The following is a 17,911-nucleotide window of genomic DNA, read 5'->3' as shown; positions in this document are numbered from 1 at the left end:
CTTCCTCCCAACCATAGCTTTGGGATTCTACCCAAATGTAATGACTGCAACAGTGAAACACGAAGAACATAGTACAGTTGCATACACTTACCATAAATGTAGATGTTCGAGTGTATTCACTGTTGCAGTCCTGGTTACCCACCCTCCAGCCCCGTTTTTCTCTTACTATACTTCTTTCTTTTACTATGCTTAAAAGCCTTTCTGGTGTGTTTGCTTTTGTTTGGAGGTATATTTTTTGTGTTTTAAATTTTATGTATGTATACATATATATATATATATATATATATATATATATATATGTGTGTGTGTATGTGTGTGTATATATATATATATATATATATATATATATATATATATATATATATATATATATATATATATATATATATATATATATATATATAGCTCCCCATTCCCCATTTGGGGGCATCTGACATCTGGGGCAAGAAAAACTGATGTAATGGCGTCGGCTGCATGTTTTATACCCCTGACAACTTGACGTCTTGGATGAAGGGACAGCAACTGACGCAGGACCCAAGACTTTGTTAATCAGGCCGACTGAGGCAACCTGTCATCAGATTACCCAAATGTAATGACTGCAACAGTAAATACACTCGAACATCTACATTTATGGTAAGTGTACACAACTATACTTTTCCCTTCCCAATCCTTTCTGACCACCTCTGAATGATTGTTATAGTTATCGTGCAATATTTTATATGCTCTACTAATTATTTCTTTTTTTTAACAGGAGCTTCTGTTCTAGATTTTACTAAAAACTATCAATGCTGTCTTTCATTTAGGACCCCCTATTTCTTTCTCTTTGCCTATATTCTCATATCAATCCATTATAGGGAAGGCAATTTCTGACCTGCAGTCCAAATTAATACTTGGCATCTTCCTATTCTATTTCCTTTCCTCGCTAGTTATTTACACCCAATACCTTGGTTCCTTTGAGAGTTTTCTCCAATAAATTCCAGCCCCCTTGTTAGAAAAATATGTATTAATGTGTATATTAGTGCTTTTAAAAGCCCAAAAGGGTTAACACATTTATTCTATTTCATACTGCATAAATCCATATAAACTGCGAATGCTTTCTGACCATGCTTTCTGACCTTGTATTTTGTCAGCACAGCTGAAATCTTGCTTATGCCTTTGGAAATTTACTGAGAAGCAGATGATTTTCTACTGGGTTAGGAAAATAATGAATAGAACAATACCGTTTCTATAATGTTATTAAACTTAGACAATTAGCTCTGTTTGTGCTATGAGAACATACACAGCTGCAGGAAGGATAGATAAGTAGAACAAAGACTGCTTGAAGAATATGAACTATAATCTGTGTTTGCTTTGTGCTCGAATTAGTAGAGTACCTTGAAATGTAACACAGAACTGTAGGAAATAATTGTAACTAGCTAGTGGTCTCCATGGCCATGTTATTTTTCAAAAAGTTTCTCACAAATCTAGTAATGTAATGTCATGTCAGCAGAAAATCATGAACAATATCTACTGTGAAAAACAATATTGTAGGCTTGTATTTGATTACGTCAACTTTAGAAGGCAATGTCTTGTAAAACAGTATAAGAATGGCTTCACTTCCTGTTACTAATCAGACAAACTCTGTATTTTTGCATGTTTTTGTCTCCTTGCCGCAGGAATTAAAAGTGCCTTAACCTGAACCTTACGTGTATTGGTCTTTGAAGTTTTTTCCTTTGACACCCCTCTTACCTATTGTCTGTATCCCTAATTGCAGTCAACCCTACTCTGCAGAATCTCTTTTCTCCATTCCTTTGTTGGCTTAGTTCTTATAATACTTCCTGCTATTTTATGAATATAGATAATCGTTGTTCTCCTCAAAAGTGTGCATCCAAAATCCCAGTCCCTCTATGTTTCTTGAGATAACCCCTTCTTTCATCAGTCTAACTCCTCACGCACTACCAGTTCAAAAGGCTTGAATCTAGTATGCAACATCAACAAAACCTGCCGGAGAGATAAGTTTCTCTTCTGGAGGCTGCCCCGTCTCTGGAATAGACTTCCCATACATGTCAAACAGAGCACCTCGCTGACCCTTTTCAAGCGCAACCTTGATGAGTGGATGGGAAACCACAAATCTGTCCCAGGAGTTCCACCTGTGTCACTCATTGACAGGGGCAATAGCTGCTGACTGAGGTTTCTTTTTGGGGATAAACTCTTGGCTAGGCTTGTAAGGGCCCCAGGGCCACTAGCCTAGTAACCTCCTATGATTCTGTGCTCATCCCTTTTGACTTTAAATTATATGATGTGATAGTGTTCAATCTCGCCGTTTGTTCTTACACATGGGTTCGGAGCCGATCCTCGGCTCCGTGCCGGCCTCTTGCAAGCTCTGCATCGAGAAGAAGCTCGAGACAATCTAATACCCACAATCCCCCTCTGCCTTTACCTCAGATCTAGTTTGCCGCTGCTGCATACGCATCGTTGGGAGCTAGCTCGAGAGTTTCTAAGCTAAGATATAACTTTTTTTGTTGTATTTTATTAAGGATTCTAGTCTAGTTGATATTATCAGTGTTAACAAGTGTGATTGTGTTGTGGTTCCGTTAATTCTTTGGTACCGTTAACCTTATTTATCGGTATTTTTGTATCGGGGCCTACACCCTTCATATCTTACCATATTGAGGCAAATTTTTACCGGATTTGACAATTACTCGATTGTGACTAACTTTTTTCGGATTTGACTGTGTTTTTCTGGAGTTGTCTTTTTATTCTACAATGTCTGAGAAGGCAAAGTCTGGTTTCAAGCGTAGTCAGTGTGGCCAGAAAATGTCGGTCACTGACAACCATAGTTCCTGCGTCTACTGCCTTGGCCCTCTCCACTTACAAGAGGATTGCTCCATCTGTCACTCTTTTAGTGGGAGGGTCATGACAGATAGGCGCAGGAAACTGATGGACAGAGGTCTATTGAAACCGGCTTTCCAAGAGGCTTTGGATGCTTCTGACCAGGCATCGAAGTCCTCTAAGGAATCGAAGACGTCGGAGCCTAAGTCATCGGCTCCGAGCTCTTCTTCAAAGGTTAGATCACCGGTTCCACAGACTTCGGGCCCGAGTGTTCAACTGGTATCGGTTCCTGAGCCTCGAGTCTTGGAACCGTGATGGATCTCCCTCCTTCGCCATATTGAGGTCGGCTCCGTCTTTGGTTCCTTCGACCCGTTCTTCCTCCAAACTTTCGGATGTCGATGTGGATCGCGTGGTGCAGAAGTTGTTGGAGCATTCGCCCTCTCTAAACTTATTTCGGTTTCCACCCAGTTGGTGTCGAAACTTGAAGGCCTTCCTGTATCTCCATCCATTCCTCCTCCGAGACCGATTCAGTCTTTGGAGCCGGAAGAGGCTGATCTACTGATTGTGGAGCCCTCGGGTCCAGAACCGTCTTTTTCTCGGTCTGTTCCCATCACCTCGACTCCGTCGGACCGCACCGAGTCTCGGAGCCGGCGGCCTGTCCTTGGTGCGCGGGCCGAGAGTCGAACCGACGTGTCGGTTCCGACTCTCCCCCTCGGGGCCTCGGCACGGATCGATTCGGCTCCGTCCTCGGGGTCGATGCCTTCGGTGCCCGTGTCGGGATTCTTCCCATTTCTTGAACCGGGAGACTCTTCGATGCGGGACCCGGGAGCGTTCGACCTGATGAGGAAGGTGTTGTCTACCCAGACAACCACATCAGTGGAAGCAGTTTCTCCTCCCCATAAAGGGCCTTTGTCTTCATCTGCACCCACGGCCACATCCAAGCGTCGGGCATCAGTGCCTCAGCCACCCCTGGAGGGTGCCCCCTCTTCCTCCGAGGCTTCTTCGGATGCTCCCCACGAAGAAGTCCCTAGGAAGAGATTGTGTAAGAGGAGACACTTGGATTCTCCACAGGAATCCTTGACATCTGATACTGACTTAGATGAGTCAGAGGGGTCCCCTAAGTCACCTTCAGAAGATGTCTCTTTTTCAGACATTTTGGAGATCCTGAAACAGAGAGGTGACTGGCAGTCCCTTCCCCCTTCTGAGGATGAGTCAGTTCTGCTGAAGGCATTTGGTGCTCGCCCTTCCTGCTCCTGGGTCACTCCGCCCTTGACGAACTAATGGAACTTATTGCTCAAGGGCGTGGGAGACTCCTGACACAGTGGAACCTGTTCCAAGAAAACCGAACAAGTACATCACAGCACCTCAGGATAAGTCCTACCTTACAAAAGGAGTTCCAGTAGACGCTATGGTGGTGGCTGCAGCCACGAAAAAGGAGATGTCAGAGTCTTCTCGCCTGTCCATCCGCCTAATAAAGATTCTAGGACGATGGATAGATATGGGAAGCGCATTTTTAGTTCAGCGGCTTTTTCCATGCGGTCCCTGAACTATTTGACCCATTTTACACGCCTGCAGAGGGATCTAGTCAAAGAGTTGGGAGATACCCTCCAGGGTGCTACAGATGCAGCTGTCTCAGAGAAAGTGACAGCGCAACTTAATACCCTAACATCGATTGTTAACTCGTCCATGAGGCTGATTTCACGCAGCCGGAAGGTTCGAGTAGGGCAGCAGCTTCAGCGATTGCTCTTCGTAGACAATCCTGGATGCGCTTATGCTCCTTTGCGGAAGCCTTCAAGTCTTCCTTTACAAACGCCCCATTTGACGGTGCCACTCTTTTTGGCCCCAAGGTAAAGGAGACCCTTACCGGTGTGAACAAGAGGGAAAGACTCTGTCTGCTGTCGGAGTCCGCTTTTTCCACCCCAACCAGACCGTACCCCAAAGGGCAACGCGGTGGGAAAATGTGGTTTCAAAACCCCAAGGGTCTTTCTCAGGCACACAGGGTGATGCCCCTCTAGAGGCAGAGGAGGGGCAGAGGTGGAAGACGCCGCCCTGGCGGCAGAGGGGTCCGCAACATCAAGGTGACAGGGAAACACTCCCTGGTAAACCTTTCCAGCACTCCTGAGAGGAGGCCCGACTGTCCTGCTCTGGAGGCAGTCGGGGTCGCTTAGCTTTATACCCTCAGGCCTGGCAAGATATAACTACAGACAAGTGGGTAAAAAGCGTAGTTACCAGAGGTTACTCCATACTCTTCCTATCCTATCCCATTCCAAAGAAAAGACTCCCAGATGTACCGCCCCATCTGCGAGAGCCAGCAGCTTTAGAAATTTCAAAGCTGCTAGAAAAAAGAGTCATCCAGCCAGTCCCAGCGGACCAGCAAGGATTCGGGACTTACTCAAGGTTCTTTTTAGTTCAAAAAAAAACAAGGGACTGGAGGCCCATTCTAGACCTAAGCTACCTCAATACTTTCGTCAAGAAAGAAAAGTTCCGAATGGTCACGCTTCAATCGATCCTTCCATTCTTACAGAAGGACGAGTGGATGTGCTCAATAGATCTAGAGGATGCATACTACCACATCAAAATGGCCAGGGCATCCAGAGATCATTTGCGCCGGCTGGGAGCCAGTCACTTTCAATTTCGAGCCCTGCCCTTTGGTCTGACCTCAGCCCCCAGGGTCTTCACCAAATGTATGGCAGTGGTAGCGTCTCACTTGAGACGCCAGGGATTCCAGGTGTTTCCGTATCTGGACGACTGGCTCCTTTCGGCCACCACCCGGCGTCAACTACTGCAGGCCAGAGACTATGTTCTTCAACTGTGTGTTCACCTAGGGATCTCCGTAAATTTCAGAAAATCCTTACTTCAGCCATCACAAAATATCTTGTTCATAGGAGCAGAGTTAGACACACGTCAATTAATTCTGAGGCTTCCCCCAGAAAGGATATTATCACTGCAGACTCGCATACGTCTTCTACTCTTGTCAAGGAAATCTCCTGCAAAACTAGTACTGAAGGTGTTGGGCCTCATGTCAGCCTCCCTTATTGCAATTCCCCTGGGAAGGCTGCACATGAGAGTCCTACAATGGCTACTGTTTGCTCAATGGTCATTTCAACAACTACCTCTAACACACGAGATTCTTATAACAAAGACTTGCAAAACAGATCTAAACTGGTGGCTTCAAACGTGCAACCTTTCCCAGGGGAGGCCGTTTGTGCTACCCACGCCCACAGTTACGGTGACCACGGACGCTTCCCTGATAGGGTGGGGGGGCATCTTTCAGGGACAGACAGTCCAAGGCAAATGGACCAATTTGGAGTACAATCTGCACATCAATGTTCTAGAGTTGAGGGCAGTGTTTCTAGCGTTGCAACACTTTGCTCCCCTTCTTCCTCTAGGGACTATTGCAGTTCAGACGGACAACATGTCGGTAGTCTGGTACATAAACAAACAAGGGGGAACCAAGTCCTATCAACTATGCAGAGAGGCCATGAGAATTTGGCAGTGGGCGGAGTCCACGGGTTGCTTTCTAATAGCAACGCACATCCCGGGGTCATCCAACGTCATAGCCGACAGGCTGAGCAGAGCAATTCTGTTACCGCGCGAGTGGTCTCTAAAACAGTCAGTGGCGAAAAGGATTTTTCGCGTGGGGCCAGCCTTCCTGCGACCTGTTTGCGTCTCCAATGAATGCCAAATGCAGGAGCTACTTTGCCCTATTACCGCTCCAGGGGAAGTCCCCAGGGACGCACTGGTTTACGATTGGCCCCGGGACTCCTATACGCATTTCCCATTTCCTCTGATATCAAGTTTCTCCAGAAAGCCAGGAACCTACACAGGACGATAATCCTCATTGCTCCATTCTGGCCTCGTCAAATTTGGTTTCCCTTCCTGAAAATACACTGCATTCGGGGACCCTGGATTCTGGACCCAGTGCCAGATCTATTGACTCACTCGTCAGGGGTTCCCCATCCCGCTCCTGTCACTCCATCTAGCAGCTTGGCTGCTCCAATTCCAACTTAGCCAGGTCTGATTTTTTGTCACCAGCAGTCCAGGATATATTAGTGGCTTCGCATAAAGCTTCCACTACTAAAACATATACTAGCAATGGAAACGGTTTGTATTCTGGGCTAATACACACCATGTGGATCCCTTTATAGCTCCTTTGAATAAGATATTAGAGTTCTTAACAGACTTATTTCATCAGGGTGCTTCTCCTGCTCCTCTAAGAGTTCAATTGGCTGCCATTTCGAATTTCCATGTGGAAGAATGTGGAGCTCCTATTATGGCTCACAGACTTTGTAAAGCCTTTGTAAAAGGAGTTTTTCATATTAGACCACCGGTCAGATCTCCTACGTCACCTTGGAGTCTAAACTTGTTGCTATCTAAATTAATGTTGCCCCCTTTTGAACCTGCCTCTTCTTGCCCATTAAAATTTTTGTCCTGGAAAACTCTCTTTCTGGTAGCCATTACTTCTGCTAGACGAAAGTGTCTGAACTTCAGGCTCTCTCCATCAAGCACCCTTATTTGATCTTTCACTCTGACAGAGTTTCTCTTGAACCAATTCATCCTTCCTCCCTAAAGTATGTTCTATTAACAATATTAATCAGTCCATTGAATTACCCACTTTCTTCAAAAACCACTCCAGCAAAATGGAGTATATGTTACACAAATTGGATGTTCACAGACAGCTAAGGTTTTATTTGGATAGAACAAAAGATCACAGGAAAACAGATCAACTCTTTGTGGCTTTTGCTGATAGCAGGAAAGGACTTGCAGTTACCAAAAGAACTCTTTCTAAATGGTTAACGGATTGTATAATCTATGTCTACGATTCTGCAAATCAACCCCTTTTACACAAACCCAAAGGACATTCCACAAGGTCAATATCTACGTCTTTGGCTCATGCAGCTCGCCTACCTCTGGATGCTATTTGTGCGGCTGCTACCTGGTCTAAGCCACATACATTTATTTCTCATTATAAAGTAGACAAGGTTTCTAGGGACAGGGCAACCTTTGGTTCCACTGTGCTCAAGAACGCCCTCCGTGAGTTCCTCAGGATCAAGGAGCTAGGGACGCTACCCATGTGTAAGAACAAACGGCGAGATTGAACACTATCACATATAGAAGTTATGTCCTTACCATAACGTTCCATGTGGAGTGTTCATCTCGCCTTTGTTCTTACAGTCCCACCCTCCCACCCTTAGGAAGAACATTCTTTGATGCCTGGCCAGAAGCATTTTTTGCTACTGTTATTATTCTGTGTACATAGTTGGTTTACACATATATTTTTATATGTGTCTGTTTATATATGTATAGGTGTATAGCATGAATGTGCTATTATGTAGATTGGTTTGCTTGCAAACTAGATCTGAGGTAAAGGCAGAGGGGGATTGTGGGTATTAGATTGTCTCGAGCTTCTTCTCGATGCAGAGCTTGCAAGAGGCCGGCACGGAGCCGAGGATCGGCTCCGAACCCATGTGTAAGAACAAAGGCGAGATGAACACTCCACATGGAACGTTATGGTAAGGACATAACTTCTATTTTCTGCTTGTGCTGTGTATAGAAACTAACTGTGTAGCTCTGAAGTACCCCTTCAAATCGGGTAATCTCAATCCACCTTGTTCTTTTTGAAGAATCGGCTTTTCTCACTTGGCTCTTGCCATCTTCCCTTCCTTGATAAAATCCTTCAGTTCTTTATTAGTCGCTATCCACAACTTTTCCTCTGGCTGATAAAAATATTCCTGGCCTCGTATGCAAGAGTAAAGGAATAAAAACATTGTATCTTACTATCCATGTCCATATAACAGAGCTTCCAGTTTCTCAGTTTTTGTATTAATCTTTTGTTTTGTCTCTTCCCATGTATCCTTAGCTGCCACACTGGAATCGGTTTTAGTCCATACTCCTAAATTATTACATTTTATCATGTCCCCATAAATATGAATATTGCTGAAACAATTCATGTGTAGGTACATAATTTACCACTATTGCCTTTGTTTTAGCTTCAGTAAATTTGTATCCCAAAAAGATATGAAGCTGTCTCAAAATGTTCCCCAACACTGTAATGTCCTTTTCTGGTTTTATCAGGTGTAAAATAATATCATCTGTAAATAGAACCAGCTTTTCTTGACTACCATACCAATTATATTCTTAAATTTCTGAGTCCCTTATTTTCTTTGCCAGTGGTCCTGAATATAATGCAAATAACAAAGGGGAAAGAGAACACCCCTGCCTGGTTCCTCTGCTCAAGCAGAAGTTATCAAATAGGAACCCTCCCACTTTAATTTTTGCTTCCAATGTCTCATATATTCTCCTAATCAACCTTATAATTTTATCAGGGAATGCATATGCGTCCATTGCCCCTACCCAGAAAGTCCCAGCTTACTTTTTTAAATGCTTTCACTGCATCATGACCCATCAATAACAGTGCTATTTGCTTACATTCTGCTTCCCTCTGGATCATCAGTGCTCTGTTAATGTTGTCAAATGTTTGCCTCCCCTCCAGAAAACCACATTGATCCATGTTTATCAATTTTGGCATTACTTTCGCCATTCATTTAGCCATTATAGACATAAAGACTTTATAATTGTGGTTTAGTATTGAAATGGGCCTGTGTGAATGTGTATCTGGTTGGTATTTAGCCTCCTTAGGTATTACAGCTACCAGGGTTGGAGACAGTGGCATTGACGAAAAGGCAGGAGTCAGAGCTGGATGTGGCAGAGTTAAAGATGTTAAGATTTGCACTGGGTGTGACTAGGATGTCCAGGATTAGGAATCAGTATATTAGAGGGTCAGCTCAGGTTGGACAGTTTGGAGACAAAGCAAGAGAGGCAAGATTGCATTGGTTTGGACATGTGCTGAGGAGGGATGCTGGGTATGTTGGGAAAAGGATGCTAAGGATGGAGCTGCCAGGTAAGAGGAAAAGAGGAAGGCCTAAGATAAGGTTTATGGATGTGGTGAGAGAGGACATGCAGGTGGTTGGTGTGAAAGAGCATGATGCAGAGGACAGGAAGAAATGGAAACAGAAGATCCGCTGTGGCGACCCCTAACGGGAACAGCCGAAAGAAGATGATGAGGTATTACAGCTACAGGCACTTTCTTCCAGGATGTTGATACTTCTCCTCTTCTTAAAATACCGTTAAACAAACCTTCCATAACTTTATTGGTTTTTCCATCATAGGTTGCAGACTTTCATAGGAATACCATTGATTCCTGGAGACTTTCCTGTAGATTGATTATATGTCACCATGTTTGCTGTGATTGTTATCCTTTCATGAACACCGTAGTAATTTTTATTCTATAACTTGTGAAACAAATCAATGAATTTAGTAAAATGTTGTTTTATTTTTATCATGTACGCAACCATTTTGTTAAAACCCATTTTCTTTTCTTAATTTCAGAAAGGAACTTGTACTCTCTGGAACTATAGAGCCAATTCAGGATCTATATTTGGCCAAACTTGCCCTAACAAAATTTCCTAAAAGCCCAGAAACATGGATTCACAGGTTTGTTTGCTTTTGTCTAGAAGCATCTTTGTGTTCATACCTAAAGATTTTGCTTTGTAAGGAGGTAAAACTGAAAGTGTTAAATCTGTTAATTTACTCATGAATTTTAAGTAAATAGTTGAATGCTTACCTTAATTGTATATACTGTAAATAATTATAACCAGTTCCCAGTGAGAAACCATGGCTGTTGGATCCTAAGTCTCCAGATCCGATCCCAGCCTGGTCTGCCTTGGATCCAAAGCCTTCTGAGCCAAGAGCCATAGAGCAGTCTGTTGGATCCAGGTCCTCTCCAGATCAGAGGTCCTCAGATCTGACCAAGATTAGGCCAGCTTTTGATTCAACTGGTTCATCGGATCTGTCCGCTGAGTCATTTAAGCCTTCGGATCCGACAGGGTCCTCAGATCCAGTTATAATTTTGGAGGAACCTGATGTACCTTCCACCTCAAAACAAAGGTCCCAGTCAACTCAGAGACATCAGATCCATTCTCAGGAGCCTGGCAGTAGGTCAAGGAGGTCTCACTCCAAGTCTACTCATTCCTCTTCCTCCTCGAGATTCTCTGGGAGTCTTTTACCCATAGATATGGACAGGATGATGAAGAGTTTTCTCAAGGCCCAGATAGAGTTGGGGATTCTGGCTTCTCCTGCCCATCTGGCCAGGGGAACCCTCCCCCTGCTTCTCGTTCTCCCCATCCAACCATGGTGAGTTTGGATTCTTGGGACCAGAAATTCTGCATCCAGATTCTGACAAGGCCGAGTATTCCCCCTTTCTTGACCCTGCCGGGGTCCCTGGTTTATTCTGTTCCTCCACCATCGGAGTGGGGTGAGCCCGTGCCAGAGTGGTCGATGCCAGCTCTGTTGAGGGGTACCATTTTTTCAGACCAGTTCCTTCCTCTCTGCACTTTAGCTTTTGAGAGCTCTGGTTCGGTATCATCCAGGGGGTCAGAGGGCTGCTTCCAGACGTGTTCCTCCCCTCCAGGAGACTTCTTCCTCAGACATGGTGGACGGGTCCCCCCTGCTAATGAATTAGTGGATCGGATCGCCAGCAGGGCCTGAAAGGAACCGAACACGGTGGAGCCTGCTCCAAAAAGGGCTGACAAATTCCTTAGTCCTCCTGCTAATTGTACTTTCTGGGGCAAAGAAGTCCCAGTCAATGCCATTGTGGTTGCCACTGCCACAAAAAAGGAGCTGGCAGAGTTCCACGGTCCATACCCTGAACAGGGAGTGCCAGGCGATAGACCATTTTGGGAAGCGGTTGTATGCCTCAGCTACCTTTGGGCTGAAAGTGACAAATTACTTGGCATATTTTGTTTGCCTCCAAAAGGATTTGGTCCAACAGCTTTCCACCTCCCTTGCAGAGTTGTTGCCATCAGAGAACCTCAAGCTGGTGTCTCCCAAGCTATCCACTCTGACCTCCCTCACCAGTTCTTCAATGAGGTTAATTTCACTCTGACCTCCCTCACCAGTTCTTCAATGAGGTTAATTTCCAACTCCGTGGAAGCTACCTCTCTAGCTGCTGGCACAGGCATTGCCTTGTGGCACTATGCCTGGCTATGCTTATGCAGGTTTGTGAAACCCTTTAAGGTATCCTTTACCAAAGCCCCCTCCGATGGTTCTACCCTCTTTGGACCTTCAATGAGGGACACTTTGACCCGCAGCGAGCAGGAAGGGAAGACGCTGGATGCGGTTGGGATCAAGCTTTCTGCCTACAGAGGTCCTTCTCTAAGACCCAACTAGGAACCAGGAAGATGTGGTTCCATAAGGCACAGTCTCCCTTTCTGGATGCTCCTGATGAATCCTCTTCCAGAGGCAGGGGGAGAGGTTTCAGTGGACGATGACGGCCTTGAAGCATAGGGGTCCGCAAAACCAGGGCTCCAGAGAACCTTTCTCTGAGCAGCCCTGTTAGTGCTCCTGAAGCTTTGCCCAGCTGCTCCGCCCTGGAGGTAGTCGGGTGCATTTCCCTAGACACACAAGCATGGACAACAGTCACTTCTGATCAGTGGATATTAAATATCGTTTCCAGGGGCTGTCTCATTCCCTTTTCAGAACCCACCCCCTGTAAGACATTACCTCCCAGATGTTCCACCCAGTCAAAGGGAGTTGGCCATCAAAGAGGTTCAAGAACTTCTTCAAAAAGGAGCAGTCCAAGAGGTCCCAGCAGGATAGAGAGGATCCAGCACTTGGTCTCGCTTCTTTTTAGTGCCAAAAAAGACGGGGGACCTACGCCTTATTCTGGATGTCAGCAAGCTCAATCTTTCAGTGAAGAAATTGAAGTTCCGGATGGTCACTGCTCAGTCCATTCTGCCACTTTTATGCAGGGACAATTGGATGTGCTCCATGGACCTCCAGGATGCCTACTATCACATCAAAATAGACAGGAGTTCCTGGAGACATCTTCACTTCTGGCTAGGAGCAAATCATTACCAGTTCAGAGCCCTACCACACCACAGATCCCCCGGGTGTTCACCAAATGTATGGCAGTGGTAGTAGGGGTTCCAGGTCTTCCTGTACCTCGACGATTGGCTGCTCATGGCTTCATCGAGGCATCAACTGATTCAAACAGTTTGTTGTTTTCTCTCCCTTTTCTGTCAATTGTGGATAACTTTCAACCTTGCAAAATTCAATCCGACTCCCACTAAACAGTTGGAATTCATAGGGGTTCACTTAGACTTTGCGTCAGAGATTGCAGCCCTTCCCTTGCACAGGATCCAGTTGATATGAGATCAGGTCACGCCCCTCAGTGCTCCTGGTCCTTTGTGTTCTCAGGTCAGTGGCCTCAGCGATTCACCTCATTCCCCTGGCCAGGTATCTGCTTCATCCTCTATGATCATAAAACTGACACCAATGTGCAGACGTCACCTCCAGTGGTGACTTCATTCTGAGGATCTCTCACGAGGCAGAACCTTTTCGCTCCCTCCTTCCATGGCCACAGTGACCAAGGATGCCTCCCTATTGGGATGGAGTTGGGCATTTCCGAGGGAAGTCTGTCCAAGGCATGTGATCCCCAGTAGAGAACAATATGCATATAAACGTTCTAGAGATGATGGCAGTTCTTCTATCGTTGCAAGCCTTCAAGGACTGCCTTCCTCTAGGGATGAATGCAATTCAGACAGACAACATGGCAGTCGACTGGTACCTCAACAAACAGGGGAACACGTTCTTACCCATTGAGCAGAGAGGCCATGAGGGTGTGGGAATGGGCAATGTCTTTTGGCCGCTTCCTTATTGCAGCACACATACCTGGGAGATGTTCTTCATCTCACATTGCTGCAGTCCTAACACTTGGGTAGTCCGCTGTCCTTGGTCGGCCCGAATATCAAAGTATAAGGCTGACGTCGGTCAGGGTGCATTTGACTGACGTCAGGATGTCAGGGTACAAATGCGCATGACCGACGTCATATCCTCAGTCTTTTTTGCCGCATGGTCCGATGCAGAAGCAGTATTGCAAGTGCTGGTTGGCGTTCTGAGATTTTTCGATTTAGAAGTTTCAGACCGAGTTCAAAGTTGGCTAAGTACCCCGTTGGGGAATATTTTGTTTTTTTCTTGCCTCAGTCATTTACCGGATGTCAGAAAAAGTTAATAATTGCATTTCTTGTGGGAAACGGATACCGCATAGAGATTATCATACTTTGTGTATTCCTTGCTTAGGGCCTGAGCACGACGTTGTTGGCTGTCGCTCTTGTGCTAGATTTAATAAACGCACTATAAAGAGAAGGTTGGATTGTGCAAGGTTAGTCTTTGGGAAGCGGTGCAACTATAAAATGCCGTCGGATGCTCCAACGCCCGCTTCTTCAAGAAGCGCAAGGACAAGGCAGTTAAGCCTAGGTTAGAAGAACCGCCTGTACCAGACGCCGGTTCTTTAGAGGTGTCGGTGGAGCCGGTGGCTCCACCGGAGGTTTCTTTGTGTTCCCAGGTTGAGACCTTATTATTGCAGGATGTGGCCTCTCAGGAGACTAGTCAGGCTGAGGGGGCTTCTCATCTTACTATACTCCCCTCCCTTCCCAAGGTGGCTAGGCCCTCTCCTTCTGTTTCAAAGGCTTCCCCCAGGGGCAGGCCAGGTTTGGCTTCAGTTGGTGTTACCCCTAGCTCCTCAGGTACTGTGCCCAAGAAGCATATGCTTAAAATGGCGGAAGATTTGATTACTTTGATTAGGGGTTCTATGCCCCCTCCTGATAAGAGACCTAGGATGGAGCCTGAGCTGGGGGGTTTTGAGCAGGCTTCAGATGTTTTGGAGTCTTCGGCTGAAGACTTGCAGGAGTACTCTCCTTATTCTGATTCTGATGTGGATGATTCTACTCCTTCTGCTACTCCTCCTGAGGATTTTTCTTTTTCAGAAACTCTTCATTCCATGAGGGAGCATTTTAAGTGGGAAGGTCAGGACTTCTCTGATTCCAGAAAAAGGCTTAGGGAATTTCTGTTGTTACCCCAGCATAGGCCTTTGGCTATACCTCCTGTTTTGGATGTAGTGGAAGATGTTTTATGGAAGCTTCTCTTAATCCTGATTCTTTGCCTCCTGCTCCTGTTAAGCCGGATAGGTATTACAGGGTGCCTGAAGCTCATAAGTATCTTTTAAGAGTCCTAGGGCAGACCCAGAAACTGTTAGCCATGGGCCTAAAGGTGTTAAGGCTTCTGTTGTTAAGAATCCGGTTCCTGCAGACAAGGAGGCTAGGGCCTTGGATAGATGGGGCAAGAAAGTCTATACTTCTTCCACTCTTGCTATGAGGGCTCTGAATTGCCAGTTTCACATGTTGAAATACCAAAATTATCTCCTTTCACAATTGAAATCTAAGGTTGATGCTCTGGCAGTAGGTATTGATTGTAAGGAGTTGCAAGATTTAGTGCATGTTTCTGAACAGGTGGGTAAGCATTCTTTGCAATGTGGTTTTGATGCTGTACAGGCCTCGTCTTGGGTGGCTGCCACTGGGTCAGTTCTTCACAGGCACGCCTGGCTGAGGGATCAGAATTTGTCTGAACATGTTAAAACAAGGATTTTAGATGCTCCTTTACAATCTGACGTGTTGTTTGGTCCTCCTGTTGAGACAGTTTTAAAGAAAATGGAAGACAAGGCTAAGTCTATGCAGACTGTTAAAGATTTTTTGCAGGTCCAGCCTCCAAAGTTTAGTAGAAATTGGCCTACTAAAGGGTGGACGATCCTTCTTGTGATTCCCAGTCTAGGGGTAGATCTAGACGTGGTAAGGGCAGAGCTCAGGGCTCTTTCAGGGCTAGAACAGGGAGTTCTCCTGCACAGGCTTCGGGTGAGGGCAGGGGTCAGTCCTTTCGTAAGCAGACCCAATGACCTACCTTTTCAGCTGCCAGAGCCTGCCTGCCTGGCAGCACCTTTGGGGGGAAGGTTGGCACTTTTCAAAGAAAATTGGAGTTTAATTACCCAGGACAGATGGGTATTGGATATCATACACCACGGCTACAGGTTTTATTTCCATACCTTGCCTCCTTTCAAAGGCATGCCAGACGTTCCTCCTCAACAAAGAATAGAGGCTCACAAACAGGTTTCTCTGTTGCTCCGACTAGGGCCATACAGCCGGTCCCTCTGCCAGAAGTGGGCCTAGGATTTTATTCTCGCCTGTTCCTAGTACCAAAGAAGGGGAACACGTGGAGACCAATTTTGGATTTATCTATCCTCAACACTTATCTGGACATTCCCAAGTTCAAAATGTTGACGTTGCAGCAGCTTTTACCTCTGCTGGGCAAAGATCATTGGATGGTAACTTTGGATCTCAAGGAGGCTTACCTTCATGTTCCTATCAGACTAAGTTGCAGAAAGTATCTGCGTTTCGAGCTGGGACTTCCCACTATCAGTTCTCTGCATTGCCCTTTGGCTTATCTACTGCGCTCAGAGTGTTCACGAAAGTTCTGGCTCCAGTGATAGCTTTCTTCAGACTAAAAGGAATACAGATCTATCCTTATTTGGACGACTGCCTAATTCTGGCTCAAGGAAGAGAAGAGCTTCTTCATCATTTGGAATATGTGATAGCAGTGCTAAGATGCCTAGGGTATTCTGTGAACGAAATAAAGTCCAGTCTAGTACCCTCTCAAGACATGTGCTTTCTGGGTGTGAGACTGAATACAGCATCCCAGATGGCCTTTTTAACCCCGGACAAACAAAAGAGTCTATCCCTTTACTTCCATCAACTATCTCATCAGTCCGGGCTGACTGCAAGGACAGTCCTTCAAGCCTTAGGGTTCATGGCATCTTGTATTCTGGTACTTCCCAATGCCAAACTGCATATGAGGAAGCTACAATGGTATCTCAAAAATGTATGGACACAGCACTGCCAGGATCTGGACACTGTCATTCAAATAATACCTTGCATTCAAAAGGAATTTTTGTGGTGGGCTCAGGAATGTCACCTAAACAAGGGACTCTCTGTGACCCGGCTAGAGGCAAGTCAGATTTTAATGACAGATGCCTCAGACAAAGCTTGGGGAGCTCATCTAAATGGAAAGTGGATACAAAACAAGTGGCCTGTCAGACTACAACATCTACATATCAACATGAAGGAGATGTTAGCAGTCCAGTTTGCATTAATTGCTTTCAAGGAGTTACTTCTTCCAGGGCAGGTGTTGATTCTAACAGACAACACAACTGTCATGTGGTACATCAACAAGCAAGGGGGAACACATTCTTATCCTCTATGCAGGCAAGCAATGATTTTGTGGGAGACTGCTCTCAGTTTACAGCTCAATCTTCAGGCAAGGTTTCTGCCAGGAGCACAGAACTCCTTAGCAGATGTGTTGAGCAGACGAATTATGGATCCCCACGAGTGGAAATTGGATCCTCATGTATTTCAGAAATTGACAGTGTCCTGGGGAACTCCAGACATAGATCTGTTCGCTTCTCCACTGAACCATCAGCTGCCAAGGTTTTGCACAAAAAGGTTTCATCCCACAGCTTGGAAGATGGATGCTCTTTCTTTCAATTGGAGCAATCTTCATGTGTATGCCTTTCCACCTCTGCCTCTCCTCCCAAAGGTACTTCTAACGGTCAGACAGGACAAGCCAAGGATGATTTTAATAGCTCCGGATTGGCCTCGACAACACTGGTACCCATTGCTGAGAAGTCTGGTACGGAAGCCTCCATGGCTTTTGCCTTCGATTCCACACCTGTTGTCGCAGGAGGACAGCCATTTGCTAAATGTCAAGCTTCACTCTCTGCACCTAACAGCCTGGCATATTCTGTTTTGAACCATAGTGGGCCTCCACTTCCTCAGCAAGTTTTGAATGTTATTTTGGAAGCTAGGAGGCCTAGTACAAGGAAAGTGTACGCAGACAAATGGAAGAGATTTTTGTTTTGGAGTGCAGCAAAAGATTTTGATGTTTCTGAGCCTAATTTGTGTGTGGCTCTTCAATATCTTACTGAGTTACTAGACAAAGGTTTGTCTTTCTCTTCTATTAAAGTTCATGCTGCAGCAATTTCAGCTCACTATGATTGCAACCCACCATTGTTTTCTCATCCTTTGTTTAAGCAATTTCTTAGAGGGGCAAAGAATATAAGACCCCACGAAGAGCTCCTACTCCTGCTTGGGATCTCAATTTTGTGTTGGAGAAACTCACTCTACAACCTTTTGAGCCTGCAGCTACTGCTGAGTTG

General features: G+C 45.5%; 1 protein-coding gene across 1 annotated transcript in view; it reads left to right on the top strand.

Moving 5' to 3' along the window:
• The window catches only part of PTAR1 (protein prenyltransferase alpha subunit repeat containing 1), a 690,645-nt gene that overhangs the window by 328,204 nt on the left and 344,530 nt on the right, over positions 1-17,911 (top strand). Inside the window, exon 4 of the mRNA XM_044064362.1 lies at positions 10,201-10,305. Within this exon, the coding sequence (XP_043920297.1) occupies positions 10,201-10,305 (105 nt within the window). The remainder of the gene's footprint in view (positions 1-10,200; positions 10,306-17,911) is intronic.

This window comes from Protopterus annectens, chromosome 2.part2 (genome assembly GCF_019279795.1).
Source record: "Protopterus annectens isolate FY-2018-M chromosome 2.part2, PAN1.0, whole genome shotgun sequence".
Taxonomy (NCBI): Eukaryota; Metazoa; Chordata; order Ceratodontiformes; family Protopteridae; genus Protopterus; species Protopterus annectens.
The sequence above is the reverse complement of the archived record's forward strand: the minus strand, read 5'-3'. Positions and strand labels throughout refer to the sequence as shown.